The sequence below is a fragment of the Procambarus clarkii genome, chromosome 9 (assembly GCF_040958095.1).
Source record: "Procambarus clarkii isolate CNS0578487 chromosome 9, FALCON_Pclarkii_2.0, whole genome shotgun sequence".
Classification (NCBI taxonomy): domain Eukaryota; kingdom Metazoa; phylum Arthropoda; class Malacostraca; order Decapoda; family Cambaridae; genus Procambarus; species Procambarus clarkii.
This window is the reverse complement of record NC_091158.1, coordinates 13,280,644-13,299,407: the sequence shown is the minus strand read 5'-3', so window position 1 is coordinate 13,299,407 and position 18,764 is coordinate 13,280,644. Positions and strand designations below refer to the sequence as shown.

At 37.1% G+C, this 18,764-nt stretch overlaps 1 protein-coding gene across 1 annotated transcript; it reads right to left on the bottom strand.

Moving 5' to 3' along the window:
* Positions 1 to 1,169: 1,169 nt before the first annotated feature.
* On the bottom strand, positions 1,170 to 17,351 carry LOC123766217 (protein brambleberry). Its single transcript, XM_069321369.1, has 12 exons — positions 17,348 to 17,351; positions 17,013 to 17,143; positions 15,973 to 16,158; positions 14,630 to 14,852; positions 12,367 to 12,483; positions 10,100 to 10,362; positions 8,469 to 8,592; positions 7,079 to 7,268; positions 5,819 to 5,959; positions 5,227 to 5,369; positions 4,830 to 4,962; positions 1,170 to 2,185 (listed from the first exon to the last, which is right to left on the bottom strand). The coding sequence occupies exons 1-12, from the start codon at positions 17,349 to 17,351 to the stop codon at positions 1,948 to 1,950; spliced, it is 1,893 nt and encodes a 630-aa protein (XP_069177470.1). The 3' UTR covers positions 1,170 to 1,947.
* Between the last annotated feature and the right edge of the window lie 1,413 nt (positions 17,352 to 18,764).

Genomic DNA, 18,764 nt, shown 5'->3' with positions numbered 1-18,764 from the left:
TAAAAGGTTCCCCTCGCTCTCGACGTCGGGTACTGCAGTTCTACGGGTGCAAGAGTATGCCTCCTCAAGCACCCGGGCGTCAAAGTAGAAGAAGTCCAAGGGAAGAACCAGAACGAGCAAAAGGTCGGCAGGAAACGGCAAGCAGATAGGAGAAGAGGGGGGAGAAAAACGAAACAGAAGGAAAAGGAAAAGATGCCCAGCAGAATTGGAGAGGACGGCAGCAGGAGCACAAGGCTAGAAAAGGACAGAGGACTGTCCCAAGGAGCATCACACTCCGGCAGCCGCCCACTAAGCCCCCAGACGGCGACAACGAGCTGAGCGGGGAGGGGGTTTCTATTGTGAAGACCTGAAAGCTTTTGTCGAATGTCTTACAAAACTCCATTTTCTATGAGAATTCCCTTTGTCTCATCAATCTGAGCAAATGGTTTGTTTTTCCTCATTATATGGCAAATGAACAGTGCTAGATGGTGAGGGCTGCTAGGGATGGTGCTCAAGGGTGAGGGCTGCTGTTAAGTTGGAAAGTTATGCATTATAAATATGTAATCATGGCATATGGCCATCTTTTTCAAAGTATTTTACATTTATCATGTTCCTTAACTAGAAGCTTCATTATGATAAAGGTCCCGTTTTTCAGTATGTTACCAGCACTAACGCACTGGAGAATTTTCAATAGATGCAGGATCATTTTGACTAGTCTACTGCTTGTTGAATCTTTTAAGTGATCTTGCCAACTCGATTCGAAGAAAGTAAAAATAATATTTGAAACCATGAGATCCATTTTCATAGAAACTGATAGGTGTTGGAAAGCATCTTTCCTCTACCCTCCCTTCACCCCACATGACTCCCTACCCGTTCCTTCACTCCACACGACCCTCCTTTCCCCTTCTTTCACCCCACACGACCCCCCCCCCCCAACTCTTTCCTTCACCCAATATGACCCCCCTGCCCTTTCCTTCACCCCACACGACCCCTTACCCCTTCCTTCACCCCACACGACCCCTTACCCCTTCCTTCACCCCACATGACCCCCTACCCTTTCTTTCACACACCACACAAGTAAGTAATTATCAAAAGAAGGCACCAAACTGGGAAGGCTATGTATCACACACCACACAAACCATCCATTTTCAACCTCCTCCCCCACTAATTAGAGGGTAAATAACAGCAAATTTACACCACAAAACTTTATTAAGTACAAATTCACACTATGGTCAAGTTTCACATTAGCTGCACAATTTTTCCTTGCCAATCTGAATTGAATATTTATTGTAAAAAAAGTGCACCTAAATTGATAAAATAGTGTAGAGTACTGTTTACAACACCAACCACTGACAAGTAAATGCAATGATTAATAGTACTGTATAAATAACTACAGAGCACGCCAACATCAGAAGCTCGGTCAACCCATAAAAATTCCACTTCCCAAAGATATGTACAGCAAAAGTGGCTGACCACCACATGGTTAAGACTGCGATCTGGAAACATGCCTAATACTATATAAGGTTAATTGTAATAAAGCAAAGCTTTTTATTTAATCACAATTGTTCACATTCAAGTAGATTATTTTTTTTTAACAGTCGATAGGCAATCTGTATTAAAAATTAAACCTTAAAATGGAATAAATGCCATTTATGATAAATTAAAATTAATATGCTAATTATTGATTAAGACAGATAAAGACTAGATAACAAAGACGACTAGTGTATGGTGTTATGATTGATGTCTAAAAGGTTAACTGCAGAAATGTAAGTTTGGACAAAATCAACGAACACATTAAAATGTAATGATCAACAATAAAATGCACAATGCAAATACATGTAATGTTAAATGCCTTACCAATGGAGACTTGCAAATTCGTTACATCTACACAGATACTTTCGTTTAGATAAAGATAAAATAAAAAATTATAAATACCATAACTTTTACAGTACTAGTACCAAGTAACATTTAGGAAGCAACAATAAAATCATCATTTAAGAGAGATTTTTCCCAGGAACCCCTAGTGCCAAGAGGAGTGCTGTCACGTGAACCTCTAGTGCCGAGGAAGGGCGTGCTCTCTCGTGAACTTCTCTCGTGACGAAAGCAATACGAACTGTCTCCACTTGCAAAATTCCGACACAGTTGTCCATTTTTGCACAATGAAGCACAAAGACTTCTAGGAGTCATTGTCCTAGATGGTGTACCACTGAAAGACAGATGCAATCACTAATCACTAAAATAGTTAGATTCGTAATTACCAGGGAAGAAAACAACAGACTAATCTTTTCACCTTTAAAAGGCGATGTAATATGAGAATATAATGCCAAAAGATCATACTCGACCATTTTCATTTTTTTTTTAAATAAAACCAGTTGCAATGTCAATACATTGAACCCTCGATCTGCATGGATTCAAATGACAGGAGGTACGTTTCTGACACCATAAATTAAAAAAGAAATGCAAATGGTTCATTTTATAGAAGCTAGTATGGTTATTAAATATAATTCATTTTGAAGTTTCTATAATTTGTTTATAAGGTTTATAATGTATAAAGAAGCCCAGCACAAGCAAGACTATGTAGCACCATCTGTGTTACTAGATATCCAAGAGTCGCTGAATATCACTTGGGTTACCAGTACTACAATAAAAGGACAGGGCGTGCGATATCAAAAGTATCGGATTCACCAAGGATTCTATCGAAGGTCTAGTGACCCCGAGGGACATTAGCAAAGGCAATCATACCATCTTCTGAAAATCAAAGCAGTCTACAAAGAGGTGTACAACTAAGTGGGACCATGCAGCTCCAATAATAAGGAGCAAGATGATGTTCCATTAAATGTCCGTGAATTGAGCATGCGGGGTGTGGGGGCCAATATGCAACCTAGCCAGAGTTGTTTATCACCAGCTACTATGGTGGTCAATAAGCCAAGGGGATAGGTGTGCGAGCAGTTTACTACCAGTAATGCCAGACCAACAACCGAGTTAATAGTCACAGAATGAATGAATGGGTAGAAATCACACTAAGGAATCCCTTTTCAGGAAATTGGAAAGTGCAAATCGCTTCCCTACATGCGGTGTCTGCATGTACATTTAAGGTAAAACCAATATGGCTGGGAACCCAGTAAAATCAACCATCTTAAATCTGCTAGAATTAAAAACAACCAGTATTGGATTTCTACCACCACAGGATACAAATACTTAAATGGCTCCAAGAACCATGAGGGCACTTTAGAATCAACAAAGACAAAGGAACGTTGACGTTGGAGAAGCAGCCGAGAGTTACACAAGGTTCTGCTGTGAAGAGGCTAATCTCTGGGTACAGGCCGCACATATAGGTTTGGTCAGGGAAGTTAATAGAGCTGCCAACTCCGTTGGTAGAATTAGACCTATCCATGAATAGTACAATGAAATGATAAGAAAAGTGTTCAAGGAAAAGGCATTTCATTACAGTACAAGGCTTCACCATGTTGGTCCATGCTGTGCAAAACTTCACAGGTGGGACACTATGAGCCAAGGTTGGAACATATATTGGAAAGGAGTCATCCTTATAGGAAAAAGGTAACGAGAAGGAACGGGGCCCTCCTGAGGGGTAACAATCATAGCACAGCATAAACAAGAGTAAAGATATTTCAGAGACCATGTGAGGTAGCGATAGTATGGTTCAGAGTATCAACGACAAAGGATTGAGGGACAGGAATAGGTGGGATAGCCAGAGTTTAGACTGCATAAAAGAAAAGTACAAATAAAGTAGTGTGTGTAATGGCTCCTCAGAAATTAAGAGGGCAAGAGTAAGTAAGGTATAACTGTTATAACTGTTGGTATAGTATAGTATAGTATAGTATAGTATAGTACAACTGTTAGTTGTATACAACTTGAAACCATGATAGTTGGCCCAGGACGACATATTATCAATTGCCACTTGGAGCCAATGTTTGAGAAAATAGTAGTCATCTTATTACTGCAACAACAATGTAAGATTACCAACAAAAAGTGCTGAGAAAGTGCCAGGGAAAGGGAGGGGGGAGAGAATTGAAGACCATTTAAGGCAGCCACGAAAAATAGTGCTCAAAACACCTTCATATTTTTTAAAAGATTCAAAGTGGTATCAAGTTCCAATTTAAATGAACAATGAATGGAAAACACTGAAGGAAGACCAGATTGCCAGAGCCCAAGAGAATGTTGTTGGGCTAAAACATCGTATCTCAAGGTGGTGTCACAAGCCTTTTTCAGGTCAATAAAAACAGCAACAATGGAGGTATTTACAACAAAGGCAGTACAAATAGAGATAACCAAGTCCAGAGATCAGTCATGCTGCAACATTTTTTTAAAGTCAAATAAAATTGAGAGGTAATGTTGATGTTCCAAGAACCACACGAGATGAATGCTACCTATACCTTCAAAAAGTTTTGCAGAGAACTTGTCAGGGCAACAAAGCAAAAATCCTTCAGAGGAAGTCCCTTGAGTACTGGGTTTCCAGATGGGAAGTCAACATGTTGATGTATGTGTAAATCAAGGTGGATGTGGTCATTGTGACATCAAATTAATTGGGGGGGAGGGCCAAACATATCACGGTACGTAGCAGTATTTAAGGGAACGACTGCGATTACCGCACTGTGGTACCCCCCCCCCCTCATTAAGGATGGATGGGGGGGGGGTTTAAGGCCAGATTTGTAATAACTAAAGATAGAGCAGCTCCAGGTGATAAAGTAGTCACCACTGGGGATTTGTGGGTTAACCTTGTCAAGGAAGTTGAAAGGGGGAATGGAGAGGAGTAAGTTGGTGAACCAAAGACTAAGAAACAAAATTTGTTTGCTCAAATTTTACTACAACTATATTAATTTACACCATACCTGCGAGGTGTTCGAACTTCTTTAATTGGGCTGCTGCTTGTCAGACTTCTGCTATCTAGAGAGAGGTTGTGACGCATCACTGATGACACGGAGCCGTTCAGTTGATTAAGCAAATGGCGTCGTACACTTGCAACTGCCTGTTGTCAAAAAGATTATTATTTATGATGGTGCTACAACCATCAGATAAAACTAAAATATTCCAGCTTTATGACAAGTTAAAAAAAAAAAATTACCTGTATGTATGTCGACTTGTCACGAAATTTAGTTTTTAATATACCAGTACAGTAGTTTGCTTAAGTACAGCATTTCAGCTTTTATTCAAAAATATTATTCGGTATGTTCTCAAAATGGAAATCATAATATAAAAACCACCGAGAAATGGGAAAGAAATCCAAACATGCCTTTTCCTTGTCTGGTGACTCAGGACCGCTTGCAGGATCAGACGTACTGCTCTTAAGGTCGGCAACCTTAGTTTCCACAATCTCATAATCGTGTGAATTATTTGAAGAGCTAGTTTGTTCCACTTTCCTTCCTATGATCCTGAAACACATTAATACAAGTTGATAATAGCATTTAAATGGCAAATTTAAATCCTCAACAAGATACGAACATTAGTAAACAAAGTTAATAAGTTCCAGAAAATTATCGCGGTGCTACAGTGTGTTGCTCAGAGCTGTAACCATAAAAATTACTGTTTTCTGAGGAATATTCAAAAGCCTACCACTAACATACCAGACTATCATACATTACTTCTAAGCTGCACTCGTAGACTGGTTCAGCTGGACGGTCAACATAATCGAGTTAACAACAAGAGTCTCTCTCACTCACTCACTCACTCACAATCACACAACACACACCCACTCTTCCTCACACACACTGTACTGTTCTGTTCCGTTTTGCATGACCCTGACAATTTAGTTAACCAGTTCTAAAGTCAATTTATCTATCTTTGGCAACAAAAAGGTCACTATTACCATTTTAAAATTTACCTTCTACGGAAAAAGGGGCTTCTTGCTGATGATATAGGGGGCGGCAGCTCATCATCACTGGAGTAGTCATCGGTAGGGTCTTCCTTTGTGTCATCCACTTTCACAATATTGTTGCCAAGGCAGAATGAAGAACCACTAGCACTGTTTTGTCACGGATAAGAATATGATGAAAAGTTTAAATGGGATTCTTGCTATTTCCACTGCTAACAAATATACACCATGTTACATATGAATTTTTTTCATCAAGATTTTTTTGTAAATATGTCAAGACATTGCAATATAATCACAATACTGTAGTTTGGTATCATCGTGACCGAGCAGTAAATGGATAAATTAATTTTTAGAGTAATGAATGCATTTTATATATAGACTGCTCATGTATAGTTAACAAAATGTAAATAAATTTTTTTTAATCGAACAGAAATGAAATGCAAGAGGATTTACCAAATTTAGATTTCATTAAACAGTACTTGCCAGAGAAAATAATTATATTTATCAAAGTAATAACACTGTACAGAGCTCCAGAACTAAAATATAACAACTAAGAATGTTCTTATATAAAATATAAGAACTCCAGAAATAAATAACACTATACAGTTAATCATACATATGAATATTATCATATGTAATTAATGTTTCCAAATAAATTTGCTAGTGTACAGACGTAAACCAAAATGCATTTTGATAGATTGTGCGAGATGGTGCTGAATAAGTATACTATTGTTTATGAACATTTCAACATTCTTCATTTTTCAACAAAAATAAGAATATGGAAATATGCACACATGATCAGTCTATCACTTTATATACAAAAAAAAAAATCTTTGATAACTGGTTGACCAAGGTGACCTCTGGATTATCCCTCGATACATTAGTTGGTCCCATGATAAGCTAATGCCCCCACACTTAAAAGCGTGTTTGTGATTTTTGGTCATTTTGAGATGGATGGGAAGTTTTAGTCTCATCTGAATGCTCAAGTGATCATTCAGTAATGCAATAAAGCTTCACCACTGACAGTTCTCTCTATTTGCCACTCCATAAAATTCCAACCTCCTAACCTAACCAGAAACATAACCCCGAGCAACCCACCTAACCTATCAAGTTAGAGGTACAGAAAACTCGAGATATTTTATTTTAATTTTCATAGTAGGTTGTATTAGTACGGTTACCTTAATTAATATTCCGAGTTGGTCATGTTAAGACGAAGGGTTGCATTACTATGCTGCAATGGGAAATGTACCCTAAAACTAAGTACTGTACCTCATATCAGGCTGCTCTTCTGCAGGTGATGTTATCTCAACTCCTGTACCATGTAACTGTTGGAACTGTGGAGAAGAAATTGTAGACGAGAGCTGATACGTCACTGGTGGAAGGATTCCTGCACTTGCAATGTGCCTTTCCTTCCTTTGCCAACGATAAATACCCCAAAGGAATGAAAAGGTCAAATTCACTGAAAAATAGTACAACACATTAAATATTGGCAAATACTTCATTGACGTAAAATTAATTGTGTTACAAATTTAAAGAAACCTCAAGTGCACATGTCCTTGCATCAAATACCTTTTACCTAGCAGTCTAGGTCACTTCCTGGGAAAATAGTTGTTGCCTATACAATGGAACCTCAATAAGCCTAGAAGGCTTCCAGTACCCAACAATAGGAAACTGCAGTATATATATATGAATATTTGCAATATCTAGTCATTCTTTAACCTTCCTCACAAGGCATATTCTAACCATCGGCTATAAATAAGCACTTCCTTTCTTTCATACACTTATTACAGATAAATAACAATTATACCTAATTATCAAAGGCATGCCGATTGATTATCTGGATTATTATCCAATACGGTGCTATATAGCACTGCATACTGCAGGGAGGCCAAAGCTAGCCATGGCACAGTCAGGAGGCACCAGATGACAATTGTTCCACCAATCATGGTAGCGCTGTCCCATAATGCCTACCACCACCAAGCCAAAGCAAAGATTAAAAACCTAATACCAATCGCAAGGCATATGACGCTGTTGGGGAGGGGCTGTTGAGGGGAGCTGGCCATCAGCTCCCCTGATCACAGGCAAGAGGAAAAAGCCTGCTTATCAAAGCATGAATATTTGACAATCTAACCATGTCAACATAGCAAATGAGGAAAGGCTAAAGCCAGTAACTACGACAGATCTTGCCTTACACTACCAGGGGGTTGACCTGTTGGATAAACAGAATGAGCCACCAGTAAAACATAGGAGCAGCAAACTGCCGAATGGGTCCTAAACAGAGCAATAAACGCCTGTGTTCCTATGCAATGCTCTATACTTTAGATGAACATAATGATGTGGTAGGAGCCAGAATGAGCGGTTAAGATATTCACCGAGGTGCTTGCTTATTTATGATGCTATGGTCTGGATGATATAACTACTGGACAAGTGATTTTTGTCTTTCTAAATATCTGTAACCACCTCTCACTTTACTCAATTTTTTTCTGGGAGAAATAATCAACTAGACTGGTTATTTTTAAGTAACCACTTCCAACTTAATTATAGCAAAGTATTCTTTTTATACATTCAAATAAGTAAAGCAAGATTGATGAAAATTTATTTGAGAAAGATCAGTGAACACTTGATACAAGAGTAAATTAATAAATTAACTAGTACTTGCCTAATATACACAGAGCCAAAATGGTAGCGAGGGTAGAAAAATGAAGACTGGTGTCGTGTTTCACTTCCGCAAAAGCATTGAGTGGCACCAGCACCACAAGAGCCATGCGTGTCATGAACGGAACCTGGTAAACAATGACTGCTTCAATTGTACAAATAAAGGAAATCAAACTGCACAATTTGGGATTAAATGCAAACTTGTCAGATTCTCCAACTAATGAATTTTGTTTAGTTAAAGCACAGAAGAATTGCCTATATTATACAGTATTAGCCCATCATTAAAATAATATAAAGTACAGTACCTTATTGTACAAAGGAATATCCTCTTAATATTTTCACAATTATAAGACGCACCTATTTTCAAACTTCAGGGTACGTTTTTGATGCACTTCAAAAAATTTTAAACCCTTCACTTTAAGCCTTACTCTAAACAAATTGCCAATTGCACCAACAGAATTTTATTCACATTCAAAGTTGCCCTTAATAAAAAAAAATACTTAGTGGAAGCCCACTCAAAATAAAAGCATTTCTTCATAAAGCTGAATGTAATATCTTTGACAGTTTATTTCACTTCCACTGAAAAATAAACGTACCTTTATTCCGCATTGAAAATCTAAAGTTTCCAATATTCAATTTAAAAAATAATTTTGACTTGTTTTTCAAGTTATGCTATGATCATTTAGACAAAGTTGGAGCATTTGCCCAGTTGATTATGGAAAAAAAAAAATGAAAGTGTTTGTGCAAGTTTTAAAAACTTATGTTAAACAATTTTTTGTAAAATCATATATTTATGTATCGTGCAGTCTAAAGGTTAAGACCTGAATACAGTTTCTCCTATATTAACAGTCTCTCACTCCCCAAACCCTAAACCTTAGTTTGTAAAGTGTGTAAAGCCATAACGAAATGGAAACTGTCAAACTTGAGACTGAAAACCACCCATATGAAAAAATTAAACATGTTTAAAAACACATTCCTTTTATTCAAGATTTTGTATAGAACTATTAGTATGATAAAACTAGTATTTAATGAGATATGCAATATTTAACTTTGACTGAGCAAAATTATTCATTGTAAATGAAAATTAGTCAAACTTTTTGAAGCCAGGTCCATTAGCTTCCCTACTCAACAATTTTTTTTAACAAGATCAATTTCCAAATCCTCATGTAAATCTGAAGTAAATAAATCCAGTGCTTCAAATCAATTTACCAGGTATATTTTGATAATAAAAGTCAACACTGTCTGAACATTAACATCATCAAATAAATGTAAATGCGAGTATGTATTTTAAATTTAAATGGGTGTACAGGTATTTCAAGAAGGGCAGCTCTAGCACATTCAGTGAATAAAATTTAAGCTTTCTAGACCCAAATGAAAATAATGCAAATGAGTATTCTAATGTCTAAGTAAGTAAGTAATTATCAAAAGAAGGCACCAAACCGGGAAGGCTATGTAGCACCATCAAATGTGCGGAATAATCAGAGGGCGCTAAATATCACCAAGGATGCCAATATGAGAACAAAAACGCATAAGGCGAACGATATCAAAAGTATCCGAGTCACCAAGAATTCTATTGAGGGACAGGCGATCGCGAGGGGCGTTTTAATGTCTAAACTTCAAGATGCAACAGCTCACCTGGAGAAAGCTGTAGGCCAACATTGCCAAGAAGAAGAAGCCAGCATGGAGCACACAGCTGTACACCTTCTGAATAGTGTTGTCAGTGCCACCAACAAGAGAGCTTATCCAAGATAACTTGTCTTCCACCCCACGTCTGGTGGCATGCAGTACATCCATTAAATGATGCACAGTCTCGTTCATTCGTTGTAAATCCTGTGTAAGTCGACCGTACTGTTGAACAGTCTCCTCATGCGCCGACAGAATTTTTTGAGTACTTGCATCTGAGGATTGAAAGCAAATGAAAAATTTAAAAATGCTAAATAAACTCAGAAAAAGCAAACTAACAAGTTTAAATTCAAGTTCCTACACTATCCTGCCTTTTTGCAAAGATGAATGATGACAGCCGAGCGACATGTTGGGTGTATTCAGTACATTGGATTTCTGTTTGACCAGACCGATTTGTACCAGAAGCTTATTGTTAAATAATAGAACACACTTATGCACAATGTTTGATAAAAAAAAAACATTTAATATTTTGTAAAGTTTGTTAGCGTGCTTTTCAGCACCGAATTTTAGTAAAGTTTGCTCCACCAAAGGGCACTTGTTACATTGCATCAATACGATGATCATGCATTCAAGGTGTCAATGCATCAAATTTTATTCAAATCCTGGGTACTAGCAATGCTTGGAAAAGAATGTTAAACAAGTTTGTTATTCTTAAAAATGTGCTTGCAAGGAAGGAGGATTAGCTCTGTGGCAGTAGCTTCACTTTTGCGCATGTAGTGCAATCCATTAATTTCCTTTGACTGTATTTTTTTTAAATTCAGCTACTCTGAACAAAATTTCCAAGTACCACGAGCTATGGCAAGTCCGTAGTGGACTTGTCATCTTTTGACTATTTTAAATATTTTGAAAGCTGAGGATTACAATAGCCTGAACTATCTCTTACAGCAGTATTTTGCATGTTACTCTTACACCAAAGAAATTTCCCCACATACCGGTGGTATATTTGTATTTCCAGTTTCCACATGCAACAGCTAGCCCCACTTTTTATCTGGAATTTCCTGTCCTCGTCCATTTCTCTATCCTGTGTATTACAACTACGTCCCCTCTGGACCCATTTCATTCAGGGTCCAAGTTCACAAAACTGTTATACAAGTACAGTACTTACAAACGTGTACATCTTTCCTCAATCTTTGACAACTTTGGTTACATTTGTTAAACAGTTTACAAGCATGAAAAATTCTCAGTCGACTGTTATTGTTATAAACAGCCTCCTGGTGCTTTAGAGTTCATTAACTGTTTAATAATTGTAAACAAAGATACCAAAGATGGAGAAAAGATGTACAGGTTCATAAGTGTTTGCATAACTGCTTCGTGAATCTGGGCCCAGGTTTGTAGGCTCAGTTCTTTTAGGCTTGCTCTTAATTTTTCTTAAAGCAGGTCTCATTTCTGGCACAAGTTTAGTGACTTATCTTTGAACCTTTATGATGATCTTTGTTTCACTAGGTGAAGCTTCCACAGTGGTGCTGCATACTTCGGTACTAGTCTAGCACAGACTATGAACATGTTAATAAGAATTTTTCAGGTATAATGATGGAATTTCAAAGATTCTGGTCCTTAATCCAGTGTTAGCTTTTCCTTGTTTCACCCCTCTCAGTGCTCGATTATCTCTACCTTTGTTTCCGAGGAAATGGAGATCCCTCTTCTTAGGCTCTAGAGCATCTCAACACTTCCTCTCATTGGCCAATATCAAAGGTATTTCACACTAAATGGCTGAAACAGTGCACAGAATGCACAGCATATCTACACTGGGCAAGAGATTATAGTACTGCTGCTTGGGTAGTGTGGGTCAGCCAAAGTCACCAACATGGCAGTGTAGACATAAAAGTAGCACTATGGGGGAACGTCAAACTGGGAACTCCACTACCATAAACCCATGGCCCAATTATTCATTCACACATTTTGCATCCATTCAAGCAGTAAAAGATTTGTCTATCATTCAAGTGTCCAAGCTGTTTGGGGTTGAACAGATTATGGAATCTGCTCAGGGCCAAAGGCTGAAACGGATGGATTATTCACTACTCACTTGCCCTAGGTGGAAAAATGTGCGAGTGAAAATCTGGAAGGGGGCTGCAAGTATAAAGAAAATATTGAAGACTTCCAATTGGTACTACTGTGAAGAATTTACACATACAACCAGTATTTTTGTGGTATCACTGAAAAATAAGTATTTAGGTAATTAGATAAATGTACTATTCATTCCAAAAATTAATAAAACTCACCTAATTTCTGCCAGACTTCAAGAGCATTATCTTGTATCTTTGAAAGATCATTAAGAATAGTGCCATGAACCTCTCTCTGACTGTTCTCCTGTAACATCAACTGCTGTTGAGCTTCATCTGCAAACAAAATATGACAAATAAAACAAATTAAGCAAGCAATGCAGTCAAAAAAATTATCTCCAGGAATGCTTACTGAAGTACAGTACTTTAAAGTAAGGAGTCAACTGTAGTGTAAATAAAAATAAAAAGATTTAATCTTTACCATGCCTAAATAGGATGAAAAGTCTTGCTGAACACGAGCCAGCAACCAGTCAAAACCATCAGTCACAAATATAAAGCACTAATCCCTCATCACTACTATCAAACTTTAGAGAAAGATTACTTGCACTCTTACACTTTAAAATCCAACATTATTAACTTGGAAGATGCAAGAGGTCTGAAGACAAAGTCAACGACTCTGCGAATTAAAAGATAAATGTATTTCCCCCTCTCGTAGTCTTCTACATATTGTAAAGGTAGTCCTCAATCTGTGTGAAGTCCTTACTATGGAAAAAATTGTCATGTTTCCTAAACTTCAATAGTTCACTTGTATTTAGAGATTAGTGGAAGCAACTCCTACCCAAGTATACTTTATGCATGTACTTTTCAGCAGGAAATATAGAATGCATTGAGGTGTTTAATTTTGACAAATTTAATTGAATGTTGGTATTTACATTATTTGAACTAATGCATAACAAGGGCTGCCTGTACTGTATTTTGAAACTATACATGTATTGCCAACCTGAAACCATAGGATAACATCAAACCGAGTACACATCGTACACATCACACCATTACTTTGTAAATCCTATACTTTTGCCCCCCCCCCCCCCCCAAAAAAAAAAAAAAAAAAAAAAAAAAAAAACACTTCCTAATATTTAATAGCAGTCTACAAGCTCCTTATTTTCCATACACACACACTTCTAATCTTCCGAATGCTTTATCACTAACTGTCTCAATGGAAACAGCATTGGAACCTCTTGGTATAGAATTCATTTTGTTCATCACTAACTCCCCAGTTGTATAATCTGACTCATTATTCTACCACAAACTTTACTCATTATGGGAAAAAAATCTCTGGAATGGAATGGTGGGATTGAACCAGCATCATCCCAGAAGCATGTCTTACCAAAGACTATGATAATGTTACTTTCATTGTATTAATGAAATAACAATAACATGGTCTATTAATTTAAATTGACCATATTGTTATTCTCAAACTTTTGGGAGGTCACTACAATTCTTACCATCAATTGTTTATACGTCTATGTTAAAATAGGGGTAACCACAGCTGCTCTCCAATCTGGCACAACAAATGCTTATGCTTTCTGGAAAACTTTTCACACATCCTGTTCCATGTTTACCATTACTTTACTAATTTCTGCATATACCTTTTAAGTACCTGTAGCTTCTGCACTAGACAAACTCTTCATGGTTATTTATTTGCAATTTTATCTTGCATTCTTATCAGCAAAACCAATCTTGCACATGCTTTTCTTCCATCAGTTGGACACACTTGACTCTCTAAGGACTCCTGCCACCTAATTTTTTTTTTTTTTTTTGCTGAATACATTTTGATTTGACATTCATATTGGAATTTCCACCAGTCTCAATACTGCACTTAATTCTTTACCAAATTGCTAAAATGTTTTTTTGAAAAATTAATACTTTCCTTACCTTCTCATACAAACACTGTTGATGTTGCTGATTAACATTTCATTCCTATGCTATATTGTTAATTTCTTTCAAATTTGAAAACACTGTTTTGGAAAGTATGCTACTACCAAGAAGTATGTAATCATGTAAATAAACAAGTCCTTAAATAGATATTTATAATGAGGAAGCAGACTGAAAAGTGCCAGAAATCAGGTATGCCCGAGTAAACACAAATGTGTGTGTTTCAACTTGCAAGAATAAAGGGAGTGAATGTGTGATGCAAGCAAATACAGACATCAAGAGAAGATGCTTACTCAAGTTTTCATCACAAATCAATCTCAAGATAATGTCACAAAGCATCTTGGCACACATGAACTGCAATTAGTAAAAAGTTGTAATGTGTAGAAAAACCATTTCACTGTGGTACAGTACTGAGCTTGTTAAAACACTGTGTCCCGTAATATAAAAACCATACATTTAGCATTTCCAAATTTTTAACTTCCTATTTCCCATTTTATGCACAATGGAAAAACTCATCATTTCACAACAACGGCCCATTATTATTTACCCAGTTTTCGTTTAATGGCCTCTGTAATGTGAGCAAGCTCCTTCTGTCCTGATGCAATAAGTTTCTTCTCTCTAGACAATTCTCGAAGATTAGATGAAACAAAGCTGTGAATTGCTTGGTGGGCTGTTGACAGCTGTTGCTGCTGCTGTTTGAGGTGCTCATGTCCATCACTAAGAGTCTCCAAAGTTTTTGAGGTTGCTTTCCCAAGAGCTTCTTGACCCTCCTGAAATATAGTCAAGTTTTCATAAAGGCAAACTAAAGTGGCCATTCCTATTCATAACATTTAACCCTCAAGGAAAAAAAAGTTATAATTACTAAAAAATCAATGCACCCAAACACCTCTGTGGCACTTAAGAGGTGGTCAGTCCTGTGTGTAGTAGGCAGAAGCATAATTAAATTACATGTGTCTGTAAATACACATGAAGGAATAAAATGACACTAAACAGTCCTCTTTATGGCATTTCTCACGCCCACAGGGTTGGAAAGCCTGCATAGTTCTGCATAGTTAAGGAGTGATGAAGTGATTTCCCATGTGGCATGTCGAGCTCAGTGTCCATTATGCACCATGAGTGCATAATGTCCTGGTATCTATAATATAATGTGGGTAGATCAAGTGTATTTGGTATCCTTGTAAAGGTTAAGCTGCTGCGAGTGATTTTTATGCAATGGCCTTTGTGTACCCATTGGAAGATTAGTCGAGGACATAATTAACTGCTTGATGGGTTTCTGGAAGTTCTACTCCCCAAGCCTGGCCTTGGGCCAGTCAAGTATTATGAGCAGAGAAGATTCAAGCGAGGTAGCTGTCATAAGGAGATAGAAGCTGTGGTTTTATGCCTCTGGCATTGGTGAGAAGGTTAATATTTCAGAACACCCACATATGGTCAGTGGAAATTGGCAACATTGCAGTGACTTCCCTATCTACATTCCCAGGATGAGACTATTCCCAGCCTTAACCAAGGAAACCATTAAGAATACCTACACCCAATTGGCTTATTGTGAAACAAAGCTTGGCCAGGAGTGTGATCAATCATCTTTTTTAAAATAAGCACTGTACAAAGCAGTATGGCAACCGAGTTGTCTATTAACCAAAATAGATAATTCATCATTCCACAAATCTCCAATAAAGTTATACAAGAAGATAACTATTATTACAGTAGTCATAAATCTCAAGTTAGAGTCGAAGCAACTAAGGCAAAATTATAAGCTTAAGAGGAGATTAGCAGTATGTTGATATGCATGAATTCAACGTAAGTATTTTTTAAAAGAATACCATCAGATAATGGGTAGAAAATTTATATTTCTAAAACATTGTAGCTGGACAGTAATATGCTGTCATAACTAACCTGCAAACCATCCATTGTTTTTATTTGTTCTTCAGCAGTATGCATTAACATATTCACAGCCATCTGTGTCTTTGCCCCAAACTGTTCTTGACGTGATGCATAACAAACGGCTCTCGCGCGATTAGAAATAATGTGATAAGCATTCCACGTATTGGGATCCATATCCTTTGTACATTCTGCAAGTGTCTGCAATATAAATGTGCATTGTACATTATAAATAATTATTCAAAAGCACAATACCATATGTTTAACATACAATATATACGGACTGCATATCACCACCACCCCTTTTCCTACCTTCAGAAAAAAAAAAGGGAATAATGCAATATAAAGATTAAGTATATTAAGTAATAGAACAAAATTAAAAGCATCATTTAGCCAATCAATACATAGCATGGAAAAATAAGAACCATCACATTCTAGTAATCATTCACAATGGTAATTCATCTCTTCACTACACCAGGTTATCAGTGTTCATTGTGAATTGTCAGTAGTTAAATACACAAGTTTCTTGCACATTCTTTCCATCCATTTGTGTCCCTTACTGTATCTCTTGCTTTGCCCCACACACCATATTCACTCATCTTGCTATTATCTTGCTAACCTTTACTCCTCCCCCACAAAAACAGTCAAATATACTTCTCTCAACCAAAACCTTCTGTTACTGATTTTCAGCCCTACCATTAGTTAGTCTGTGGAAAGCAGAATGGATGACTTTAGATGTATAGCAGTAATCTACCCCAACCCAAACAGTCTTCCCCATCCAAACACACTCGAGTCCTCACGGAGAAATATTGCATTTGAGGATAATGGTGAAAATCATTCAAATAACATTTGTGGTAACTAAACAATAGAAGCATTCAGGAATTACAGGATATACAATAATAGTATGTAAAATTATAAGGATTGCCTTAGTGAAGCATATTTACTCTGCAGTGAAATTTTTGTTAATCTTGTGTATTTGATAAAGCACATAGTTGAGAAAATATTATGCTGGTAGACAGACAAAGTTAACACCAAAATGTTAATTCAATACTCACCATGTCATTCGTACATGGAAAAATTGGTCGACCTTCTGCAACCGACTGACAATTGAGTAGGTTAAAAGCTACTTTTGATAGGTCTTCTTCAGATAACTCGGAAACAAGTCGAGTGGTAGTCCGATAACAACCTAAAAGTCATTACAAGATCATTAATATGCAACCTTTATTTTTGCTTTTTTTAATTTTTTTTTTAGTTCAAACCAAGGCAAGGTAGTCAGTTTCTTATTTTTTGTGCAAGGTATGGAATTAAGCATGTACAAGGCAACCCATGCATGGAGTTTGAACTTCTATCAAAATGTTTATGACTGAGGATTTTACTATGAGCCCCATACCCATATGGTCCAACAAAACTATAGAACATGCTTTACGCTTTACGATGGCTGTCAGGCCCTTGGAGCCACCCTCTTTTAGTCACTTGGCATGGCCTTTAGTGTGGTTCCTCTACTCATAGGAGGTCTGCTACCTTGGCTGTACCTTAGGATCTAGTCTGTTGTAGGTCTTAAACTCGGCATGTGCGCACAACTTGAAAGGTATAGGTACTGGTGTCTCCTGACACCAACTCATATTCCTGGCAGCATCCACATCCTCTTCAAAGAGCAGAGTTATTGGTACTAGACAACTTTGAGTCTCACCCCGAGTAGAGTATGGATGCCGTTCTTCCTTCAGTACCACTAGTTAACCCTGCTGTGAAGTCACCGTGGCAGCCTGTCTCCTAGTCTCCTCCACTGGCTGTGGCTCAAATGCTTTCAGACCCTGGCTATGCAGGCACTTGTGAATTTGGGATTTGTTATAACCAGGGTGATCTAGTTGTAGTAAAACAAAGTACCGAGAGAATAAAGCAAAGAGTGCAGAATTATTTTCTTGTAATAATTATCTCACTGTTGCCTTCGACTTGGGCTGGAGTCGAACACGAGCAGAGTTTACTAGCTAGTCATTCTGCACTTGTCAATGAAGTGGGTACTCATTGGAGCACTGGCCAAAGCTCTTAAACAGTACATTTGAGGACACTGATTTTCCTCCAGAAGAGGTGGCACCATGACAATAACATCTATACAAGAAAATGCATTGAATAACAAGCATCAGCAAGACATTAAAATTTAGTTTCTATAGAACTTCATAAAATGTACTGAAAAAATCTATAAAAAACAATGGAACATGAATTGCCAACTAGTCTAAAATTTAAAAAAATTAAGATGTACCATGCAAGACTTCTACATCTTTAATTTTTTATAGTTTTTATTTACTGTATATGCAGTTACAACCAATTTAAAGAGCTGCCTACCTTATGATGACAAACATCTAAATCAGACAGCTTCAAAGATGTATAAGCAGCAGCCAGCATTAAAAACTTCTCGTCTGAAGACTTTAACTCGAATGGTATTTTAGGTGAAATTGAAATATCAGTCACACTGCCTGCATCTGCTGCAAATATTGTAGTTATGAATTATATTTTTCTTATAAAATATTATACTGAGAAGATATATCATGAGTATAGTATTATACTGTATAATTATCATGCAAGTTATAATTTTTTAAAACTTACATGCAGCAGCCTATATATATAATATTGTATTTGGTCTGATCTGCACCATATTGGGATCTGACCCAACTGTCAGTTAGGTTCACCCATGTACAGGATTCCAATAAATGTGCAACCATGTTGAAACAAATAAATGCCTAAAGAAAATTGTTCAAAACATCTTGATAAGTAAATAAACATTAATTATTTATATGTCAATAGTAAGACAA